Below are 20,335 nucleotides of genomic sequence, written 5' to 3' on the forward strand. Positions count from 1 at the left end.
CATTGGACAACACATCCTGTCCGTCAAACAGTTCACCAAGGACCAGGTCAGTGTGCCGTAGTCAGGGAACGGCTGTGCCCTCCTTTTTAGATGCTCTGTAAGTGACGGTGGAGAAGTGTTTCTGATATTTGAGAATAACGTAGAAAGATTTGTATTCCAGGAAATTCTCTTCTAAATGTTAAACGGGTCATTCTATTGGCTCCTTGGCAAAGCTTTTTAAACCCTTTTAAGAGGGATTCTGTAATTTTGCTTTTTCAATGCTGGCTATTTAACTCCTTCATACCCACGCTATAGCTGAAAGACGGCTACAGCACAGGCCAAAATTTCAGGAAGGTGTCCATTTACATCTTCCCATGCATGAGCGGCCTGCGCACTCCCTGCAGGGCGTGCGCTGCCCGCTCTGTAATTGGAGAGTCCATGAGACCCGGCTGATCACAGATCAGAGTAAGGGACCAGTCCCGGTGTTCCGTGAGAATTACCTACCCCGTGAGAATTACCTACCCCTCGTCACTTCCGGCCAGAAAGAGCTGAGCAGCGCAGCACTGCGCATGCTCAGAGCCCCGGATACGTGATGGAAGAACAGAGGAGCTTACTAGTGCGCATGCGCACTAGTATGAAACGATCACGGTGTACCGTGAGAAAAACCTACCGGCGCTTACATAAAACAGCTGTGCGGCAATACGAATCATCTCCGCTCCTGTCCCGGTCACTTCCCTGCTCTCGGCAAGTAAATATAAAAGCGGCTTTCGGCTCCGTGATTTATGTTTTCATACAGCCGCTGCCGCTTTTATATTTACTATCCGAGATCAGGGAAGTGACCGGGACAGGAGCGGAGATGACTCGTATTGCAGCCCACCTGTTTTAATGTAACCGCCGCATTACATACAGTGCCGAGCCCCGGAAGTGACGAGGGGTAGGTAATTCTCACGGGGTAGGTAATTCTCACGGAACACCGGCCCCTTAACCACGTGATCAGCTGTCAGCCAATGATGTGATGTAAACAGAGCTGGTAATCGGTCCCGAAGAGGAAGAGCCCTTCTGTCGCATGTGTGCCCACCAGTGCCACCTACCAGTGCAGGTCAGTGCCACCTATTAGTGCCTGCCAGTGCCGCCTCATCAGCGTGCCCCAGTGCCGCTTCATCAGCTGTCAGCCAATGACGTGATGCAAGAAGAGCCAGTAATCGCTGAGGGGGGGGGGGGGAGCTGATCGCTGGTTGCTATCAGAGGGACATCGGTCCCCAAGAGGAAGAGCCACTGCTGCCGCATGTGTGCCCACCAGTGCCACCTACCATTGCCCACCAGTGCAGGTCAGTGCCGCCTCATCATGGCCCCCCCAGTGCCGCCTCATCATGGCCCCCCCAGTGCCGCCTCATCAGGTCCCCCCCCCCCGGTGCTGCCTCTTTAGGTCCAAGGGTGCTGCCTCATCAGGTCCCCCCCCCCGGTGCTGCCTCATCAGGTCCCCCCCCCCCGGTGCTGCCTCATCAGGTCCCCCCCCCCCCCGGTGCTGCCTCATCAGGTCCCCCCCCCCCGGTGCTGCCTCATCAGGTCCCCCCCCCCCCCCCGGTGCTGCCTCATCAGGTCCCCCCCCCCCCCCCCGGTGCTGCCTCATCAGGTCCCCCCCCCCCCCCGGTGCTGCCTCATCAGGTCCCCCCCCCCCCCCCCGGTGCTGCCTCATCAGGTCCCCCCCCCCCCGGTGCTGCCTCATCAGGTCCCCCCCCCCCCCGGTGCTGCCTCATCAGGTCCCCCCCCCCCCCCCGGTGCTGCCTCATCAGGTCCCCCCCCCCCCCCCCCCGGTGCTGCCTCATCAGGTCCCCCCCCCCCCCTGGTGCTGCCTCATCAGGTCCCCCCCCCCCCGGTGCTGCCTCATCAGGTCCCCCCCCCCCCCCCGGTGCTGCCTCATCAGGTCCCCCCCCCCCCCCCCCGGTGCTGCCTCATCAGGTCCCCCCCCCCCCCCCCCGGTGCTGCCTCATCAGGTCCCCCCCCCCCCCGGTGCTGCCTCATCAGGTCCCCCCCCCCCCGGTGCTGCCTCATCAGGTCCCCCCCCCCCCCGGTGCTGCCTCATCAGGTCCCCCCCCCCCCCCCCCCCCGGTGCTGCCTCATCAGGTCCCCCCCCCCCCCCCCCCCCCGGTGCTGCCTCATCAGGTCCCCCCCCCGGTGCTGCCTCATCAGGTCAACCCCCCCCCCCCCCCCGGTGCTGCCTCATCAGGTCCCCCCCCCCCCGGGTGCTGCCTCATCAGGTCCCCCCCCCGGTGCTGCCTCATCAGGTCCCCCCCCCCCCCCCCCGTGCTGCCTCATCAGGTCCCCCCCCCCCCCCCGGTGCTGCCTCATCAGGTCCCCCCCCCCCCCCCCGGTGCTGCCTCATCAGGTCCCCCCCCCCCCCGGTGCTGCCTCATCAGGTCCCCCCCCCCCCCGGTGCTGCCTCATCAGGTCCCCCCCCCCGGTGCTGCCTCATCAGGTCCCCCCCCCGGTGCTGCCTCATCAGGTCCCCCCCCCGGTGCTGCCTCATCAGGTCCCCCCCCCGGTGCTGCCTCATCAGGTCAACCCCCCCCCCGGTGCTGCCTCATCAGGTCAACCCCCCCCCCGGTGCTGCCTCATCAGGTCAACCCCCCCCGGTGCTGCCTCATCAGGTCAACCCCCCCCCCGGTGCTGCCTCAGGTCAACCCCCCCCCCCCCCCGGTGCTGCCTCATCAGGTCCCCCCCCCCCAAGTGCCGCCTCATCAGGTCCCCCCCCCCCCCCCCAAGTGCCGCCTCATCAGGTCCCCCCCCCCCCCAAGTGCCGCCTCATCAGGTCTCCCCCCCCCAAGTGCCGCCTCATCAAGTCCCCCCCCCCCCCAGTGCCGCCTCATCAGGTCCCCCCCCAGTGCCGCCTCATCTAGGCACATCAATGAAGGAAAAAAATCACCCTTTTTAAAATTAAACAAACTATAAAAATGTGTTTTTTACTGGGAAAAAAAAAAATTATAAATTAACCCCAGTGGGGGGAATAAATACCACCCATAGAAAGCCCTATTTGTTTGAAAAAAAAATGATAAAAATGTCATTTGGGTACAGCGTTGCATGACCGCGCAGTTAGTCATTCAAAATACAATCGCACTGAAAGCGGCCTGGGCAGGAAGGGGGTTTAAGTGCCCAGTAAGCAAGTGGTTAATGTCTTGCCCCCTACTAGCAAATGTAGGAGAAACTAAACGTCTACTCTGTATATTCCCTGCCAAATCCCCCTCCTCGGTTTCTAGCCAGCACGAATGGGCTTTGTATGCCATCCACTATCCTAGTGGTAAGGACAGGTCCACTTTGTCCGATGCATGGACAGGAGTCTAATTCTTCAGATTGGTTTTGCTTTTTGCCTTTTCAGGTAAATGTCTAATTTTTGCATTAAAGTGATTGTAAAGTCTCTTGGGTCGTATTTCAAAAGGTCAGACAGCTGCTATAAAGCTCGGGGTCCAGTATTTTGACCAGAGATCCTCCTTAATGAATGGCTGATGATTTTTTTTTTTTCCTCTGCTAAAGGTTTATAATACCCATATATACCAGTCTTATTCTATTGTGTTAAAGGACAACACAACTGGGTTTGTTAAAACACTTGTTTGCTCTAGCAATGAAAGCATATGAAAGATGTCCCCACTAGACACGAAACTTAGTTGTGTCTGAAGACCACAGATCCTGGCTGTAATGTGTGCCATAATGGGATATGGTTGTATCTGGCCACTCCTGTACTATGAGATGCTGGAAATAAGTTGTGTTCATTGCGTCCATTTTCTGTCTATTCCAGATGTCCCACCTGTTCAACGTGGCTCATACCCTGCGAATGTTGGTGCAGAAAGAGCGTAGCGTCGATATATTGAAGGTAACACCAATTAATGATTTTGCACCTAGCGTACTCTTCTTAGCAGACCTAATCGGATCATATTATGATTCAACTTTTGTCAACCCCAACAGAAGACCCAACAGAGAAGAGATAAGATGAGGTTAAACCAATGTATTTCTCTTTTGCTTGCTTTTTGAGCACCGCGTGGAGCTCTTGGGAGATCTTGACGCTCTTGGGAGATCTTGACGCTCTTGGGGGATCTTGACTCTCTTGGGGGATCTTGACGCTCTAGGGGGGATCTTGACGCTCTAGGGGGGATCTTGACGCTCTAGGGGGGATCTTGACGCTCTAGGGGGGATCTTGACGCTCTAGGGCAAGGTTCTCAAACTGTTGGCTCTTCAGCTGTTGCAGAACCACAATTCCCACGAGGCATTGGAAGGCTGACAGTTACAAGCATGACTCCCATAGGCAGAGGCATGATGGGACTTGTAGCTCTGAAACAGCTGGAGGGCTGCCAGTTTGAGACCCCTGCTCTAGGGAGATCTTGACGCTCTAGGGCAGGGGTCTCCAAACTAAGGCCCTCCAGTTCAGGAACTACAATTCCCATCATGCCTAGTCATGTCTGTGAATGTCAAGAGTTTTACAATGCTTCATGGGACGTGTAGTTCCGCAAAATCTGGAGGGCTGTAGTTTGGAGATCTTGACTCTTGACCATTTAGCTATAACACTACCTGCCGGAGTAGGAGGCTGGTCACAAATATAGAAAGAATAGCCCACGGTATCTCCTTCTGGAGGACAAACTGCCACCTGCTAGAGGTAGATTTGTTTTTTGCCTAGCATCAAGGAGTAAGGGCCTAAGCTTCTTCCTGAGACCTCCGTTCCCTTCTTTTTATGTTTTTTGTTCCTTCATAATTTTCAGCTGCTGACCTGGTGGCTGGCTGGATACTATAGATCCTTTGGAGTCTTCCCAGCTCGGCCATTGAGTGCTGCATGCAGTTCCCTTTTGGGTTCAGCTGCAACAGCCTCATCCTGGACCTTAGGGGCAGCATGTGAGAAGAAGGGCACGATTGGGCGAGTGGTCTTTTATTTTTCTAGGTTACTAGGGTATACTGGAGTGCTGTGGCAGTAGTATTAGTATAGTTTATTGTAGTTGATCTGTTTCTAATAAACATCTTCCAGTCTATACTGTCTGTCAAGTTTACTGTGGCATGCTTGGGCAATATTGGGTCCTTCTTATTCCGGTCCTCTTGTCCCCAGGGTAAGGTTATGGCCTCCATGTTCTTTGAGGCCAGTACGCGGACCAGCAGTTCGTTTGCAGCAGCCATGCAGCGTCTGGGAGGGTCAGTGCTCACTTTTTCAGAGACGACGTCATCCTCACAGAAGGGTGAATCTTTGATAGATTCTGTGCAGACGATGAGCTGTTACTCCGATGTGTTGGTGGTGAGACACCCGGAGCCGGGAGCAGTGGAGGTAGGGGGCCGTTCATTCTGATTGTTCTTCCATCTTTCTGTTATGTGATGTATATTACCCTGTGATGTCTCTTTTTAATCCCCAGCTGGCTGCTAAACACTGCCGCAAGCCAGTCATCAATGCCGGAGATGGGGTAGGGGAGCACCCAACACAGGCACTGCTAGATATATTCACCATACGGGAGGAGCTGGGGACTGTCAACGGGATGACCGTAAGTTCTGCCAAATCATTGCCCAGTCCTAAACTAAATGCTGTGCATATCACTGGTCATTTTCACTCTGTATACACAACATGAGGGGTGGGAGATTGGTGACACCACCATTTTTAATACAAAAGATATTAATATAAGCATACTAATGAACATTGGGGACAATTGTGATTTACTTATACTTCTGGAAGGTTCTCTGTTTGTATCTTGGTGGCAGAGGTAGGACACGTACCCTGGATTGGATCTAGAACAGTGGTCTGCAAACTTTGGCACTTTGCTTGTGGCCCTTTTGCCTCCCATGGACGCCGCCAATGGGTCGCCGGTCCTCCCATGGACGCCGCCAATGGGTCGCCGGTCCTCCCATGGACGCCGCCAATGGGTCGCCGGTCCTCCCATGGACGCCGCCAATGGGTCGCCGGTCCTCCCATGGACGCCGCCAATGGGTCGCCGGTCCTCCCATGGACGCCGCCAATGGGTCGCCGGTCCTCCCATGGACGCCGCCAATGGGTCGCCGGTCCTCCCATGGACGCCGCCAATGGGTCGCCGGTCCTCCCATGGACGCCGCCAATGGGTCGCCGGTCCTCCCATGGACGCCGCCAATGGGTCGCCGGTCCTCCCATGGACGCCGCCAATGGGTCGCCGGTCCTCCCATGTCCTAGCAGGGTGATTGGGTAGCGTTGGTGCCCCACATATATATTTCCTTCATAGAACACATGTAAACTCGCCATTGAAAGCAAGGGTGGCACCTCTGTGTTAAATTAAGCTGACGATATACATTACATTCCAATTGTACCCTTTTTGTTTAGATTTTTACCCCGTTTAAGGGTCTGCTGTAACATTCCAGATTGTATCTGCTGTAGGACCTCATACATGGTCTGTATGGTTGGTTGAGCCAACCTGTCGGGGTTTCATTCAGCTTTGGAATTTAAGGATTTCTGATTTCATAACATTTTGAATGATTTCACAAACTGAATGAATTTAGGAATTGATAAAACGTGTTTACGATAATTGAACACATTTCTATAGGGTTCTGTACATAGTTTATGGGCCCTGGTACAGCAAGACAATTGGGGACATGCCAGCGTTCAGGAATTTCATTTACTCAAAGGTTTGAATACAATTTAAGATCTAATTTTATCATTCCTTCCCATTGAGGTTTCCATCGGATGTAATGACCTGTAGCTTAGTATATGGAGCTGCTTGTGTCCTGCGTTGTCTTCATAGGCTGTCCTCTTCTTGCTGTGTATGGCGCATGCAGGACTGGAGTGTCTTTATTTGATGTAATTTCTCCTTTAGATCACCATGGTTGGGGATCTGAAGCATGGCCGTACGGTTCATTCTCTGGCCTGCCTCCTCACCCAATACCGTATCAACCTGAGGTATGTCACACCACGCAGCTTGAGGATGCCCTCTAAGATCATCCACTTTGTGGCTTCCAAAGGAATCAAACAGGTGAGGGGCTGGAGATGGTGCTCGCACTGCTGAGGGAACCTGGGGGGTCAGGAGTACTTGGAAGGGGGGTCTTGGATGTTGGGAGGGTATTGGGGGGGGGGGGGGGTTTGTAATGGGAGGTGGTAATGAGGGAGCCTATTAGGACTGGCTCTGGAAGGGAAATTGTAATGGGAGGAATGTGGGGTGTTGGGTGGAGACATTGAGGGAGCCTATTGTGTTGGCAGGGGCTGGAGAAGGAGCCCATTGTGTTGGGGGTGGGGGAGCCCAGGGAGTCTGGAGGGACTTAAAAGGGAGCACACTAACTGAAGGGAGCCCAGGGTGTATTCAGACATCGTGTGTTTTCTTTGCGGTCATAGGAAGAGTTTGACAGCATTGAAGAGGCTTTGCCGGACACGGACGTCCTCTACATGACCCGCATACAGAAGGAACGGTTTGACAACAAGGAGGAGTATGACCGGGTGAGTAACCCTTTAAAATCCTACCTGATGATATCGGGGAGTCGGCTTTGTTTCCCAGTTTTGCCGGGTTGACGTCTTTTCTCTGTCATCCTCCAGTGCTTTGGCCAGTTTATCCTCACTCCGCACATCATGACCCGGGCCAAGAAGAAGATGGTGGTCATGCACCCAATGCCGCGAGTTAACGAGATAAGGTGAGATTCAGGTTGTGCTACTGACATGTGACTTTGGAGTGTTCTGTGATTGGTACGGACGGGGGACACATGCAGCTAACCCTCTGCAGCCTATGGCATTCAAGAGAACAGCTAGGTGTAGAAATGTAGGTTAGTTGGTTCAAATATCTTAATGCATACTTGATACATTTTGAGATAAATATGAGGAAACGGGTGGAGGAGTTTTCTAGCCCCATTGGGTTACTTTGTCATATTGAAACACCACCTCGATCGCTCTCTTCCTGCGCAAATGCGACGCAAAATCACTTTTACTGGTGGAGAGGTGGTGAACGATGGAGGGTGAAATAGGATCTGAGGAGCTTTAGGGCCTGAAGAGGGGTAGTGAGAGCTAGGGGGTAGGCTTTGGTGCAGAAGTGGGGAGAGAGATTGTGTGTAGAGGGGTTATAAAAACTCTCAGGGGTGGGGGTTGGGTGTGGAGGGTTATAGGAACTCAGCAGCAGTAGGGGTTGTAGGGGCTCTCAGGGGCCGGGGGGTTGATTGTGGAGGGGATGTAGGAGCTCTCAGGGGTAGTGGCTGAGTGTGGAGGGGTTATAGGATTTCTAAGGGGGGTGGAGTGTGGAGGGGATGTAGGAGCTCTCAGGGGTGGTTGCTGAGTGTGGAGGGGATGTAGGAGCTCTCAGGGGTGGTTGCTGAGTGTGGAGGGGTTGTGGTAACTCTCAGGGGGGTGGGGGTTGAGTGTGGAGGGATTGTAAGAACTCTCAGGGGGTGGGGGTTGAGCGTGGAGGGATTGTGTGAGCTCTCGGGGGGGGGGGGGGGGGTGTAGGGGTTGATTGTGGAAGGGTTGTAGGAGCTCTCGGGTTGGGGGCTGAGTGTGGAGGGGTTGTGGGAGCTCTTAGGGGGGTGGGGGTTGAGTGTTGAGAGGTTGTAGGGGTTGATTGTTGAGGGGTTGTAGGAGCTTTTAGGAGGGTGGGGGTTGATTGTGGAGGAGTTGTGGGAGCTCTTAGGGGGGTGGGGGTTGTGTGGAGGGGTTGCAGGAGCTCTTAGGGGGGTGGGGGTTGAGTGTGGAGGGGTTGCGGGAGCTCTTAGGGGGGTGGGGGTTGAGTGAAGAGGGGTTGTGGGAGCTCTCGGAGGGGGGGTTAGTGTGAAGGGGTTGTAAGAGCTGCTCTTGGGGGGTGGGGTTGAGTGTGGAGGGGGTTGTAGGAGCTCTGGGGGGATGGGGAGGGTGGGTTTCAGTGTGCAGGGGAAATTATATGAACTTGTTAGGGGAATTATCATAGGATTAAATATCTGTAGTGAATTGGGTCTCCGGTTTCAAGGACTCCCTGCATTACTGATTGTCTCATTTCATTATCCTGTTTTTTTTTTCCCCCCCTCCAGCTTTGAAGTAGATTCGGACCCCCGCGCTGCCTACTTCCGCCAGGCTGAGAACGGTATGTTCGTACGCATGGCGCTGCTGGCCACGGTCCTGGGAAAGTACTGACCCCTCCCGACATGGTTACACCGACCAAACCCCCCCAATGTGGATCTTTGAGGCTGCACTCCAGGGAAAAGAACCAAAGAGAAGCCACCAACTATGAACCAACTTTTGGACTCTGTAGAATTCCTAAACTAGATGCACTACCCGGCCTCCCCACTCCATCCACCCCATAACACATCCAACGCTTAATGCTGCTGCTGTCTACATGGATTATGGGGCTTATAGTCTGGCTAGTGGAAGGGCTTTGCTGCTCCCCCATTGTTCATTTTCCATATGGTATATTAGCTGTGCTGTGAGTGACCTACTCTGGCCTAATTATGTGACACTTACCTGACCCTCATAAATGGCATTGACCTTTTGACAAATTACGACTGCAATATCGAGGCTTACAAAGAAGGGTGTTGAGGTTAAAAGGAAAGATTCCAGTAGCACAAGGGGGCAGAAATCTTTCAAAACTTGCAAAAAATGCATAAAAATACAATATACAGTCATGGAAGCAGAATCTCAGAAATACAAAACCCACATATTGAGAACAAGGATGGATTTAGAGAGAGAATACTCCAGAAATATGAGCTTCAGTCCCTGTTCAAAGAACACTGGGAATAAAAGGGAGACTCTGTCTAATCCTAGGGACAGAACATTTCTAAAATAAGAAATAAAGGTCTCTTGTAGGTCTTGTCTCGTGTAGCACTAGCCTGTCATCTTTCCCCAAGCTTAAGGACCGAAGACTTGAGAAATATGAGATTGTGTTCCCCAATTCTGTCCCTGATCGTTTCGTGAAGCGCGTAGCATTGGGCTGTCATCATTCTCCAATCAGAATGGCAGAACATTCTGCAAATGAGAGATGGAGGTCTCCTAACCCTGTCCATGATCAGTTTCCTAACTGTCCCCGATCATTTCATGAAGCGTATAGAACATCTGTTATCGTTCCTCAATCATAGGAACGGAACAGCCTGGACATAAGAGTTCGAGGTCCCCAACTGTGTCCATGATCGGCTTCCCAACTCTTACCCTGATCATTTCATGAAGCGTATAATCCTAGATGGACTTCTCTGATCATAGGAACAGAACACTGGAAATAAGAGGTAAAGGTCCCTTATTCTGTCCCCTGATCATTTCATAAAGCATATAGCACAAACCAGTCATTCCCCAGTTGTGGGGATAGGACACAATGGAATAAGGAGATATAAGTCCCTAACACTGTCCAGATGGAGGTCCTGGACTATGTCCCCAATCAGCTTTCTGACTCTCCTCAACTTCCGATCTCTCCTGACCCGCTTCCCCCTCCCCCCGGCCCTGTCTCCTGACCCGCTTCCCCCCCTGGCCCTGTCTCCTGACCCGCTTCCCCCCCCCCCCCCCCGGCCTTTCTCCTGACCCGCCCCCCCCCGGCTCGGTCCCTCGATTAATTTCATGAAGTGTTTAGCACTAGCCTGTCTTCGTTCCCCAATTTTATAGGGTCAAAACACTCCAGATTTAAGGTAAAATATTTCCAACTCTATTCCAGATCAACATCCTAACTCCAAATAGCATAAACCTGCCATCGTTCCTTGATCACATGGACAGAACACTGGGAATAAGACCTAGAGGTCCCCTAACGCCATCTCTGATCAGCTCCCCTGGCTCTGTCTCTGATAATTTCATGGTGTATAGCACAAGCCTGTCTTCGTTCCCCAATCATAGGGACAAAACACTCCAGATTGAAGGTATAAGTGTCTCCTACTCTATCCTCGATCGACATGGCACAAACCTGCCATCGTTCCCAGGGATAGAACACTGGGTATAAGACAATAGAGGTCCCTGACTCCATCTCTGATCAGCTTCCCAAGTCTGTCCCAATCATGAGTTTTATAGCACTAGCCTGTCGTTCCCCTGGTCATGCAGAAGCCTAAAATGATTTCCATTCTATTTTCAAGCCATTTATTTTAAGTGTGTTTTTCATGCATCTTTTCGGTCCTAGCGTAGGGCCCTCTGTAACGATCGTATGTTGAGTCCAAATACTTTTTGACCTACAGTAGCAGTTTGATTACTGCATATTTACACCTCATAAACGGTGGTTGACTTCCAGTCTTTGTCACGTATTTATAGTTTTTATACCATTCCGTTAAACTCGCCCTATTTTGGGTAAATCATCTCAGTATGCTGCTTGGTTGCAGCAGAGTTAGGGTAGGAGTACAGTTACCAGAAAGCAGCCAGTTCCCACCAGCCGACCGGCTCTAAATGAAGATGGGGATATTTAGCGATTCTTGATGTAGATGGCTCCGTGTCTGCATGTTTGTAGAAATCAATTGCTGGTTATCCTTTTAATATTTCACTCTTCTCTGTTTTATTCTGATCACTGAGGGGGGGGGGGGGGGTGTTCATGGAGGGGCCCCCTCCATATCAAGCAATAGAGGAGGCTCTTTTGCTCTTCAGTGGTCTCTGCTGCTTTAGTAGTTGTGATGGAGATGGTTGACTGCTCTGGAGGGAAAACTTTTTATAATGTGAAGGTACAGGGAATGCTTGTTATCCTTTTTTTCTAAATAAAGTCAAATGCGCACAATTGCTTCTGACTCTTGTGACTTTATTTGTGGTTTTAATTTGTAAAGCTCGAAGAGGAGGAGATGAGAGATTCCAAGAGCGTTGGGTGAAATAAAAGGCAACCCTAGCAGTTTACTACACTGGGCATATGAACTGTGCGATCGTAGAATTCTAAAAACCCTGTCTCCACAACAGACTTTGTTACCCAAGTATAGCGTAGTAAGATGTAAGAAATCCAATCCATGCATGTTACTTTTTTTAAATGGCGTCCCATCAGCACTAGAGCCTCAGGTTTAGGTCAATGTGTCTCAACTAGAGAGAATGGGGACCCAGTTTGCCCAGGATCAGCGTCATGAGTTGTAACGGTGCCAGTGTGCCAGCCATCTGCACCATAACCACCAATGACCAGGATGCATGGCTCTGGTCCATGGCAGGTTGCATTCAGGAGCAGATGGAGGTCCACCATTTTCAGACCACTTCACGTCCTTTGGGACACTGCTGGGGGGGGGGGGGGGTGGTATATGAGGTCTCGGAGGTAAAATTAATTTCATTAAGGTGGTTGCCTGCATTGTCCCAGGTTTGCTTTTGAACTATCTTCTGCATTTTTTACAGTTTAGCATAGGGTGCCTTGAGGTTTTACACAATTTTCAAAGGTGCTGTGACCGAAAGAAGGTTGAGAAATGTTGGTTTAGATCATGGGTGTCCAACCTTTTGGCTTCTCTGGGCCACATTGAGTGTAGAGAAATTTTCTCGGGCCGCATATAAAATATATACTATAGTTAAGGTATAGAAGTAATAAAACGCCGCCATGCCCTTCCCGCGCTGCCGCCCCCCTGGCACTAATTGAACACAACTAGAGGTGATCCCTTCCGAGGCAGCCTCTGCCTACAGTTGGAAGCCGCTGTGGCCGTGCCCCTGACCTGACTTGCTTCTTCCCCATCAAAAAAATAAAAATTGTCAGGGGGCAGTGGGCCGCATTGCCTGGGGCTCTGGGCCACATGCGGCCCCCGGGCCGCAGGTTGGACATGCCTGGTTTAGGTTATGATGGAATAGACACTTCCTGAAGTGTAATGATATCGGGGAAAGGACCCATCTCCAATGAGGACATGGAGGGGGATAGGACCCATCTCTAATGAAGACATGTGAATATGGTTCCTCGGTGATAAGGATATAGGGCGATCGCCCCTCTGAGGACCTGGAGATAGGATGACTCTGTATTATAGACTTTGGGGATATGAGGATGCAACATCTCTGTAATGAGGACATGGGGTTATGATCCCTCTGTAATGGTTACATAGGGGATATAACTTTTCCATATTGAGGACAAGGGGATATCAATCCCCTCTAATGAGAACATGTGGATAGGACGACTCTGTAATGGGGAAATGGCTGTATGACTCTTCTGTGATAAGAACATGGGTGTATGACTCTTCTGTAATGAGACCAAGTGGCTACAACTCCTCTGCAAAGAGGACATGGGGGTACGATCCCTCGGTAATGAGGAAATGGGGATGTGACCTCTTTGTAAATGAGGGCACGGGGATAAAAACATCTCTGTAATAAGGACCTGAGCCCTCTGATGGATATAAAACCTCTCTGTAATGAGGATATGTTCATACAAACCCTTTGTCGGACATGTTGTCTCTGCCGAAGACATGTTGTCTCTGCCGAAGACATGTTGTCTCTGCCGAAGACATGTTGTCTCTGCCGAAGACATGTTGTCTCTGCCGAAGACATGTTGTCTCTGCCGAAGACATGTTGTCTCTGCCGAAGACATGTTGTCTCTGCCGAAGACATGTTGTCTCTGCCGAAGACATGTTGTCTCTGCCGAAGACATGTTGTCTCTGCCGAAGACATGTTGTCTCTGCCGAAGACATGTTGTCTCTGTGCTCCGACTAGAAGTTTCATTATGTCCATACAGAATTTTATAGGTAGATATAAATTACACTACTACCACAAGGCCTATAATGCGGTAAATGCTCAATCTCGGGGATTCATTGCCCACGTTATGGAAAATTCCCCCTGATTTATGACAGTCTACAGAAATCATTTCAGATACAAAGGTGTTTTATTAACAGGTCATAAATACTAGTACAGAAATTGAGAAAATGGGGACGAGAAGAAACTTGAGAATTCGATACTACGAGGTCCCTTAGTGTCCTCCATGACCTCCGTGATGCTTCTTTAGGAGTGGCTGTAAGAGAATGCAGAGTTGCCATGAGTACTGGATCATTGCTTCTTGTCCCCACTCTACACCTATATGCCTAACATCCAATGTCCTCTATACACCCAAGTACTTGACCTCCAGTATCCTCTTTACACCCAATTGACCTCCTGTGTTCTCTGTGCTCCCAAGTAATTGACCTATAGTTTACTCTGTGCTCCTAAGTAATTGAATTCCAGTGTCCTCTGTGTACCCAAGTACTTGACCTCCGATGTCCCCTATGCACCCAAGCACTTGACCTCTGGTGTCCTATATACACCCAAGTACTTGACCACCAGTCTGAGGACCACGTGTGGACCTGTTTACTACACAGCTTTAAAGTCATGTACCAGGTAGCTGCCATTGCCTCCTGCTCATTGAGGGACAGGGAACTGTATGGAAAAGTGTGTTCCTTGAATCTCTCAAATGCATTAGCTGTTCTCTGTTTTGTTGTCTATGATCCAATGTGATTTGGGGAGCTCTGACCACTCCCCTTTCTTTAGGGCTATACGTCATTATAGTCCTGAAGAGGAAGGGTCTGAACCCCCAAAATTCATTGTCTTATAATGAGAAAACCGAACAGCCAATGGGTTCAGACACTTGCCCTTCATCACTATATAATGCAAAGTCTACCTCTGAGGAAGGGGGTTGTCTGAACCCTTGAAACTCATTGGCTGTTCTCTGTTTTCCTTTGATACATGTTTCGGTGGTTCAGACACATGAGAGCTTTGCATTGTACTGTAGTCCTGAAAGGGGAGTGTCTGAATCCCCATTGGCTCATAAGAAAACAGAACAGTCAATGCATTTTGGGGGTTTAGACACTCCACCAGAGGACTAAAATACAATCGATAGAGCTGATGAAGGGGGAATGTCTAAATCCCTGAAACACGTTGGCTCATAAGAAAAGAATAGAAAAGCCAATGTGTTTTGGAGTGTTCAGAAATTCCCCCTTTATTAGCTCTATTGATTTTATTGTAGTCCCAAAGGTGGAGAATTGAAACTCATTGGCTGTTTTTCAACCCCTGAAATGCGCTGGCTCATTAGAAAACAGCCAATGAGTTTCGGGGGTTTAGACTCTTCACCTTTGGGACTACAATACAATCAATAGAGCTGATAAAGGGGGAGTTTCTGAACACTCAGAAACCCGTTGGCTCTTTTCTTTCTTTGTATGAGCCAACATGTTTTGGGGCTTTAGACCTTCCCCCTTCATCAGCTCTATTGATTGTCTTGTTGTCCCGGAGGTGGAGTATCTAAACCCCCAAAATGCATCGACTGGTTTGTTTTCCTAGGAGAAAATGCATTTCAGGTGTTCAAAGTCTCCCCCTTCAGAACTACACTACAATACAATGTATACCGCTAATGAAGGGGAGAGGTCTGGGCCAACAGAACACATATCTGGGGGATGAAAACCGCTGAATGATTTGAGAAGACTTTCTACCTGTAGTAGTCATCTTGTGCTTTACCCCCTACCCTGTACAACACTGCATCATATGCTGGCCCTATATCGGTAATTAATAATACTGATCATTGGTACATCCTGCATGGAACTGTACTGGAGTCCCCTCATCCCGAGTTCCCCTGACACGGCCTTCTATCTCACCATACAGATCATGCAGAGCAGCAGGTAGGACAGGATCAGTGATGTCATCACCAGGAGAGCCACGCCCCATCCAGGGACACCTGCCGGCAACAGAGAAGTAGGTGAGTTCTCGTTATGACCCTGAGGAGTCCCATCTGTGTCATCCTGGAGTGCAGGGGTCATCAAACAGTATGAGGGCCACATCATATATTTTACACATTTTTCAGAGTCCTGCCTTACATCAGGGCCCCTATCAAAGCCCTGCTTACATCAGTGGCCCCATCTGAGTCCCACCTTACAGCAGGGTCACCAGAAGCGCCCTGCCTTACGTCAGATTCCCCTTCAGAGCCCTGTTTACATCAGAGTCCCAATCAAAGCCCTCCTTACATCAGCGGTCCTATCAGAGTCCCCCCTTACATCAAATTCCCCATAAGCGCCTCCCTCTTACATCAAATTCCCCTTCAGAGTCCCCCCCCCCCTTACATCAGGTTCCCCATCAAAGCCCTCCTTACATCAGGGTCCTCATCAGAACCCCCCTTACATCCAAGTCTCCAGCAGGGTCCTGATCAAAGCCCTCCTTACATCAGCGGTCCCATCAGAGTACCCCCTTACATCAGGGTCCCCATCAGATCCCCCTTACATCAGTTCCCCAATCAAAACCCACCTTATATCAGGGGTCCTAATCAAAGCCCTCCTTACATCATTGGCCCCATCATACTTACACCAGTGTCTCCATCAGAGTCCCCATAAGAGTTTCACATACATCAGTCTCCTGTTAAACCTGAGTTCCCATCAGAGTCCACCCTTACCTCACAAACCTACAACGTTCCTTGGAGCATGGCTGTAGTAGCAGGTCTGGATTGAGGGAGTACCAATTGTCCTACAAATGCTGGGGGCAAAAGGCTGATTGGTTGCTAGGGTGCCAGTGGTCCTAGCAACCAGCCTCAGTACAACGGCCACACAGCCAGGGGAACCTGCACTAGAGCCCACAGGGGTGGGGGAGTTGTAGATGTTGGAGAGAAACAGAGACCATAGGCTGACGTGAAGAGCTGTGTGAGAGGTGTCTCACCCTAGTTGCGGGCTGGATAAAATCTTGCCATGGGCCAGATTTGGCTCACACGCCATAGTTTGGAGAACCCAGCTCTAGTGGGAGGAGCTGACCCACTTCTGCCTGGGTCACCTTTCAATGGGAGGGGAAACCTCTCTTCTGTGTATGTCTCCTTGCGGTGGGAGGGGCAAACTCTGCCTGTGATGCCCTGCAGTGGGAGGGGCAGATTCTCTTCTGTCTGATACCCTGCAGCGGGACTTCATTCTGCCTGTGGCACTTTACCGTAAAAGGGGAAGACTCTCTCCTGCCTGTCCACCCTACAGTGGGAGGGGCATAATCCTTTGTGAGTGTTGCCCTGCATTGGGAGGGTCAGACTCCCTACTGTCTGTGTCACCCTGGAGTGGGAGGAGTCCATAGATGCCTTTTTTCTTTATTACCCTGTGGTGGTCAGGGCTTACCTGTGGTTGTGTTGGTTTGGGCATCTGTGGTTGGAGGAGAGGAGTGGAGGGTTGTATTTGATTGGTCCAGATGATTTCACATAAGACAAATAAAAAGGTTAGACACAGGAATTTTATATATCTCAAAATAAATCAAACTTTACATTAATTAATAAACCAGAATTGATTATCCAATGGTACATCTCAGAACAGGGAAAAGTTCTAGCGAACTCTATTGAGGTCTATGGGACGCAAACAAATCAAAAGTCCTCATTTCATTTTAAAGGCTTATATGCAAGTTATTGCCATAGAAAGTGTATGGGGACCTGGGTACTGCCCTGGGGGACATGTTTTTTTTTTTTTTTCAGGAGCAGTTATTTTAATAATGCTTAAAGTTAAACAAAAATAAAAAATTCCTTTAAAACTAGTGCCTGAGGGGGTCCTCTTGCCTGTAAAGTGGCGCATCTGTACGATGTGTGTGGCCTGCTGCAGCAATACTGACAATTCTAAAGGAAAAAATGTAATTTAAACTTGCTTGCAGCTGTAATGTATTGTCGGCTCCCGGCAATACAGATAAAAAAACATGAAAAAAATGTCGTGGGGGGGGTGGATTCAGGATCTGGTGACTCCCTTGTTAAATGGGGGCTTCCAGATTCTGATAAGCCCCCCCCCTGCATACCCCCACAATACCCCCACAACCACAGACCAGGGTTGTTGGTAAGAGGCCCTTGTCCCCATCAACATGGGGACAAGGTGCTATGGGGGGGGGGGAAGCCCAAAGCACCCTTTCCATGTTGAGGGCAAGCTGCCTGGTATGGTATAGGAGGGGGGGGGGGATGCTCGCTCGCCCCCCCCCCCCTTCCTGGTCTGCAAGGCTGCATGCTCGAAAAAGGGCCCGGTATGGATTTGGGGGGGGGACCCCACGCCGTTTTTCTTTTTTAAATTTTGTCATAGGGTTCTCCTTAGCCACCTAAATACAGGGCACTTTCATCTCCTTTCTGACTAGACCAATTTTCAGCTTTCAGTGCTCATTGGCGTCTATGGGAAATATTGGACAGCTCGGCATGGCACTGTTCCCCGTCTTTAACATTGGTGTCTTTGGGAAATATTGGGCAGCTTTGCATGGCATTGATCCCCATCTTTAACATTAGCATCTATGGGGAATCTTGGTCAGCTTGGCATGGCACTGCTCCCTGTCATTAACATTGGCGTCTATGGGAAATCTCAGTCAGCTTGGCGTAGCACTGCTCACGCGCTATAAGTGACAGGGACACAAAACTTGGGGAGCACCGAGAGGGGACCCAGGACTACAACATATCTATACATTATAAAAGTGAGGTATAACCTGAACACTACACTGACTGCACTAACTCAACACACTATCTACCTGCCTAATCTCTATTATCACACACTATACACGGCTGCCGTGTAAGCCAGTGTTTTTCAACTCCGGTCCTCAGGGCACACTAACAGGCCAGGTTTGCAAGAAAACTGAAATACATCACAGGTGATATCATTTGCTGCTCAGTGATTGCAGTATACTAGTCTGCATCTCCCCAAGGTAATACCTAAAATCTGGCCTGTTAGTGTGCCCTGAGGACCGGAGTTGGGAAACACTGGTGTAAGCAGCAGCCTTATATAGTGTGGACTTAGCCCCTGAGCCATGATTGGCTAAAGGCATCCTGCCTGTGGCCAATCATGGCTCTGACAGGACATTGTGTTGTGATTAGCCAAAGCATACAGGTCAGGTGCATGCTTTGGCGAATCATCACCAATCAATGCACTGCAACAGCGCAGTGCATTATGGGGCGCTCATCAGCGGGTGAACTTCCCGCCGAGCGCCCCATTTGTTTGTGTGTTCAGCAAACACACGAACAGCTGATGTTCAAGTCTAACACAGAGCCCATCCCTACTCAGAATTTATTAAAGCTGAACTCTCGTCAATAATATATTTTATTTATAATACTGATAAAAATAACTTCCAGTTCATCCCGGTCTCTGGATCTCCTCTATATGGAGGGAATATTACGCCTCTTATCATCAGAAAATATAAGAAGCCAAGGGGCTGTGACAAATTAAAACATTATTTCATGTCTACATTACATAAAATAATATATATTAAAAAAATAATAATTTAAACTAATATCAAAGAATAAAAATTAATTAAAAAAATTTAAAATGTTTTCAAAATAATAAAAACAAAAATTAATATAAACCAACCTAAAAGAGTATAAACTAATGCTAAGGAATCGAAAATATTATAAAAAAAAATCATAAGCTAATATAAACTAACCTCAAATTAGCTAAACTGCTTTAAACGGAATGGAAAATTATATATGAAATAATGAAACATAAGATAATCCAAACTGATCCAAAAGAATATAAACTAATACAAATAATAAAAACAAAAAGAAATAAAAACCAAACTCAAAGAATGTACACTAATTTTAAATCAATCTATATATCATAAAAAATTGTAAAACCCCAACTAATATAAACTAATCTGAAATTGTCTAAACTACTGTAAGCAAAATCCAAAATAATATATAAAATAATAAAACATTAAATATTCTAAACTAATCTAAAAGAATATAAACTAATATCAAAAGAATACAAACTAACATCACACAATAAAAGAATGAAATATAAGAAAAAATAAACTAACACAATGTGTAAGATAACCTGATATAAATTATAAAACAGGATATAATCTAATGTAAAAATCTGATATGGTATCAGACGATAAAAAAAAAAAATGTAATATAAAAAGTTCAACTGCTATAATATTATATAAAATAATATAAAAGACAATAATAAAAAAAAAATATATAAAATAATGTAATATAAAAGAATATAATATAAAATATAATATACGTTATCTATATAAAAGAATCCAAAAAAATATATACAATAAAAGAATGTCATGTAAAAAGGTAATCTAATATAATATTATATAAAATATTGTATAATAATAATAATATGTATATTATAATATAATATAGTATGTATAGTAATGTATAATAATAAATGTAATTTAAACTAATAGAAAAATAAAAATATATATAAATATTATATAAAAATAAATATAAACTAATATAGAACAGTATTATTTAAAAAAAAAAAAAAGTAATACAATAATGTGAGCTTGCATTAACTAATATAAATAAAATAAAAAACAAGTATTGTTTATAAAATAAAAAATAAAAAGTATGCAGTAGTGCCAATAAAGCTTGATTTTTTTTACTTTTATATATTGCTATAATTTGCCTCCCTCCCTCCCTCCTGCCCCAAGAATCCGTCTAACCGTCCTAGCACCCCCCCCCCCCCATTTACCCCAGGAATCTGCCTTAGTACTCTCACCTGCCCCCTGCAGGCTGAGGAGGAGACACACAGCCAGCAGACACAGGCCAGCACTAGATGTGGTTTTTTGGGTCTCCATGGTTGAGGCTGGTCCAGCTGCTGCAGCTCTTCTTGGTCAGGTTGTTGATGGTTGGTGATCCAGGCTGACCTC

At 48.5% G+C, this 20,335-nt stretch overlaps 1 protein-coding gene across 1 annotated transcript in view; it reads left to right on the forward strand.

Moving 5' to 3' along the window:
- Positions 1-9,346, forward strand: part of CAD (carbamoyl-phosphate synthetase 2, aspartate transcarbamylase, and dihydroorotase) — a 68,918-nt gene extending 59,572 nt beyond the window's left edge. Inside the window, exons 37-44 of the mRNA XM_082249389.1 lie at positions 1-46; positions 3,770-3,844; positions 5,063-5,275; positions 5,361-5,486; positions 6,780-6,935; positions 7,292-7,393; positions 7,490-7,584; positions 8,941-9,346. The exon at positions 1-46 is cut by the window's left edge and continues 121 nt beyond it. Coding sequence (XP_082105515.1) covers positions 1-46; positions 3,770-3,844; positions 5,063-5,275; positions 5,361-5,486; positions 6,780-6,935; positions 7,292-7,393; positions 7,490-7,584; positions 8,941-9,043 — 916 coding nt within the window. The 3' untranslated portion in view covers positions 9,044-9,346. The remainder of the gene's footprint in view (positions 47-3,769; positions 3,845-5,062; positions 5,276-5,360; positions 5,487-6,779; positions 6,936-7,291; positions 7,394-7,489; positions 7,585-8,940) is intronic.
- Positions 9,347-20,335: the final 10,989 nt, after the last annotated feature.

The sequence above is a fragment of the Pelophylax lessonae genome (assembly GCF_965119305.1).
Source record: "Pelophylax lessonae genome assembly, chromosome: 3".
Lineage (NCBI taxonomy): Eukaryota > Metazoa > Chordata > Amphibia > Anura > Ranidae > Pelophylax > Pelophylax lessonae.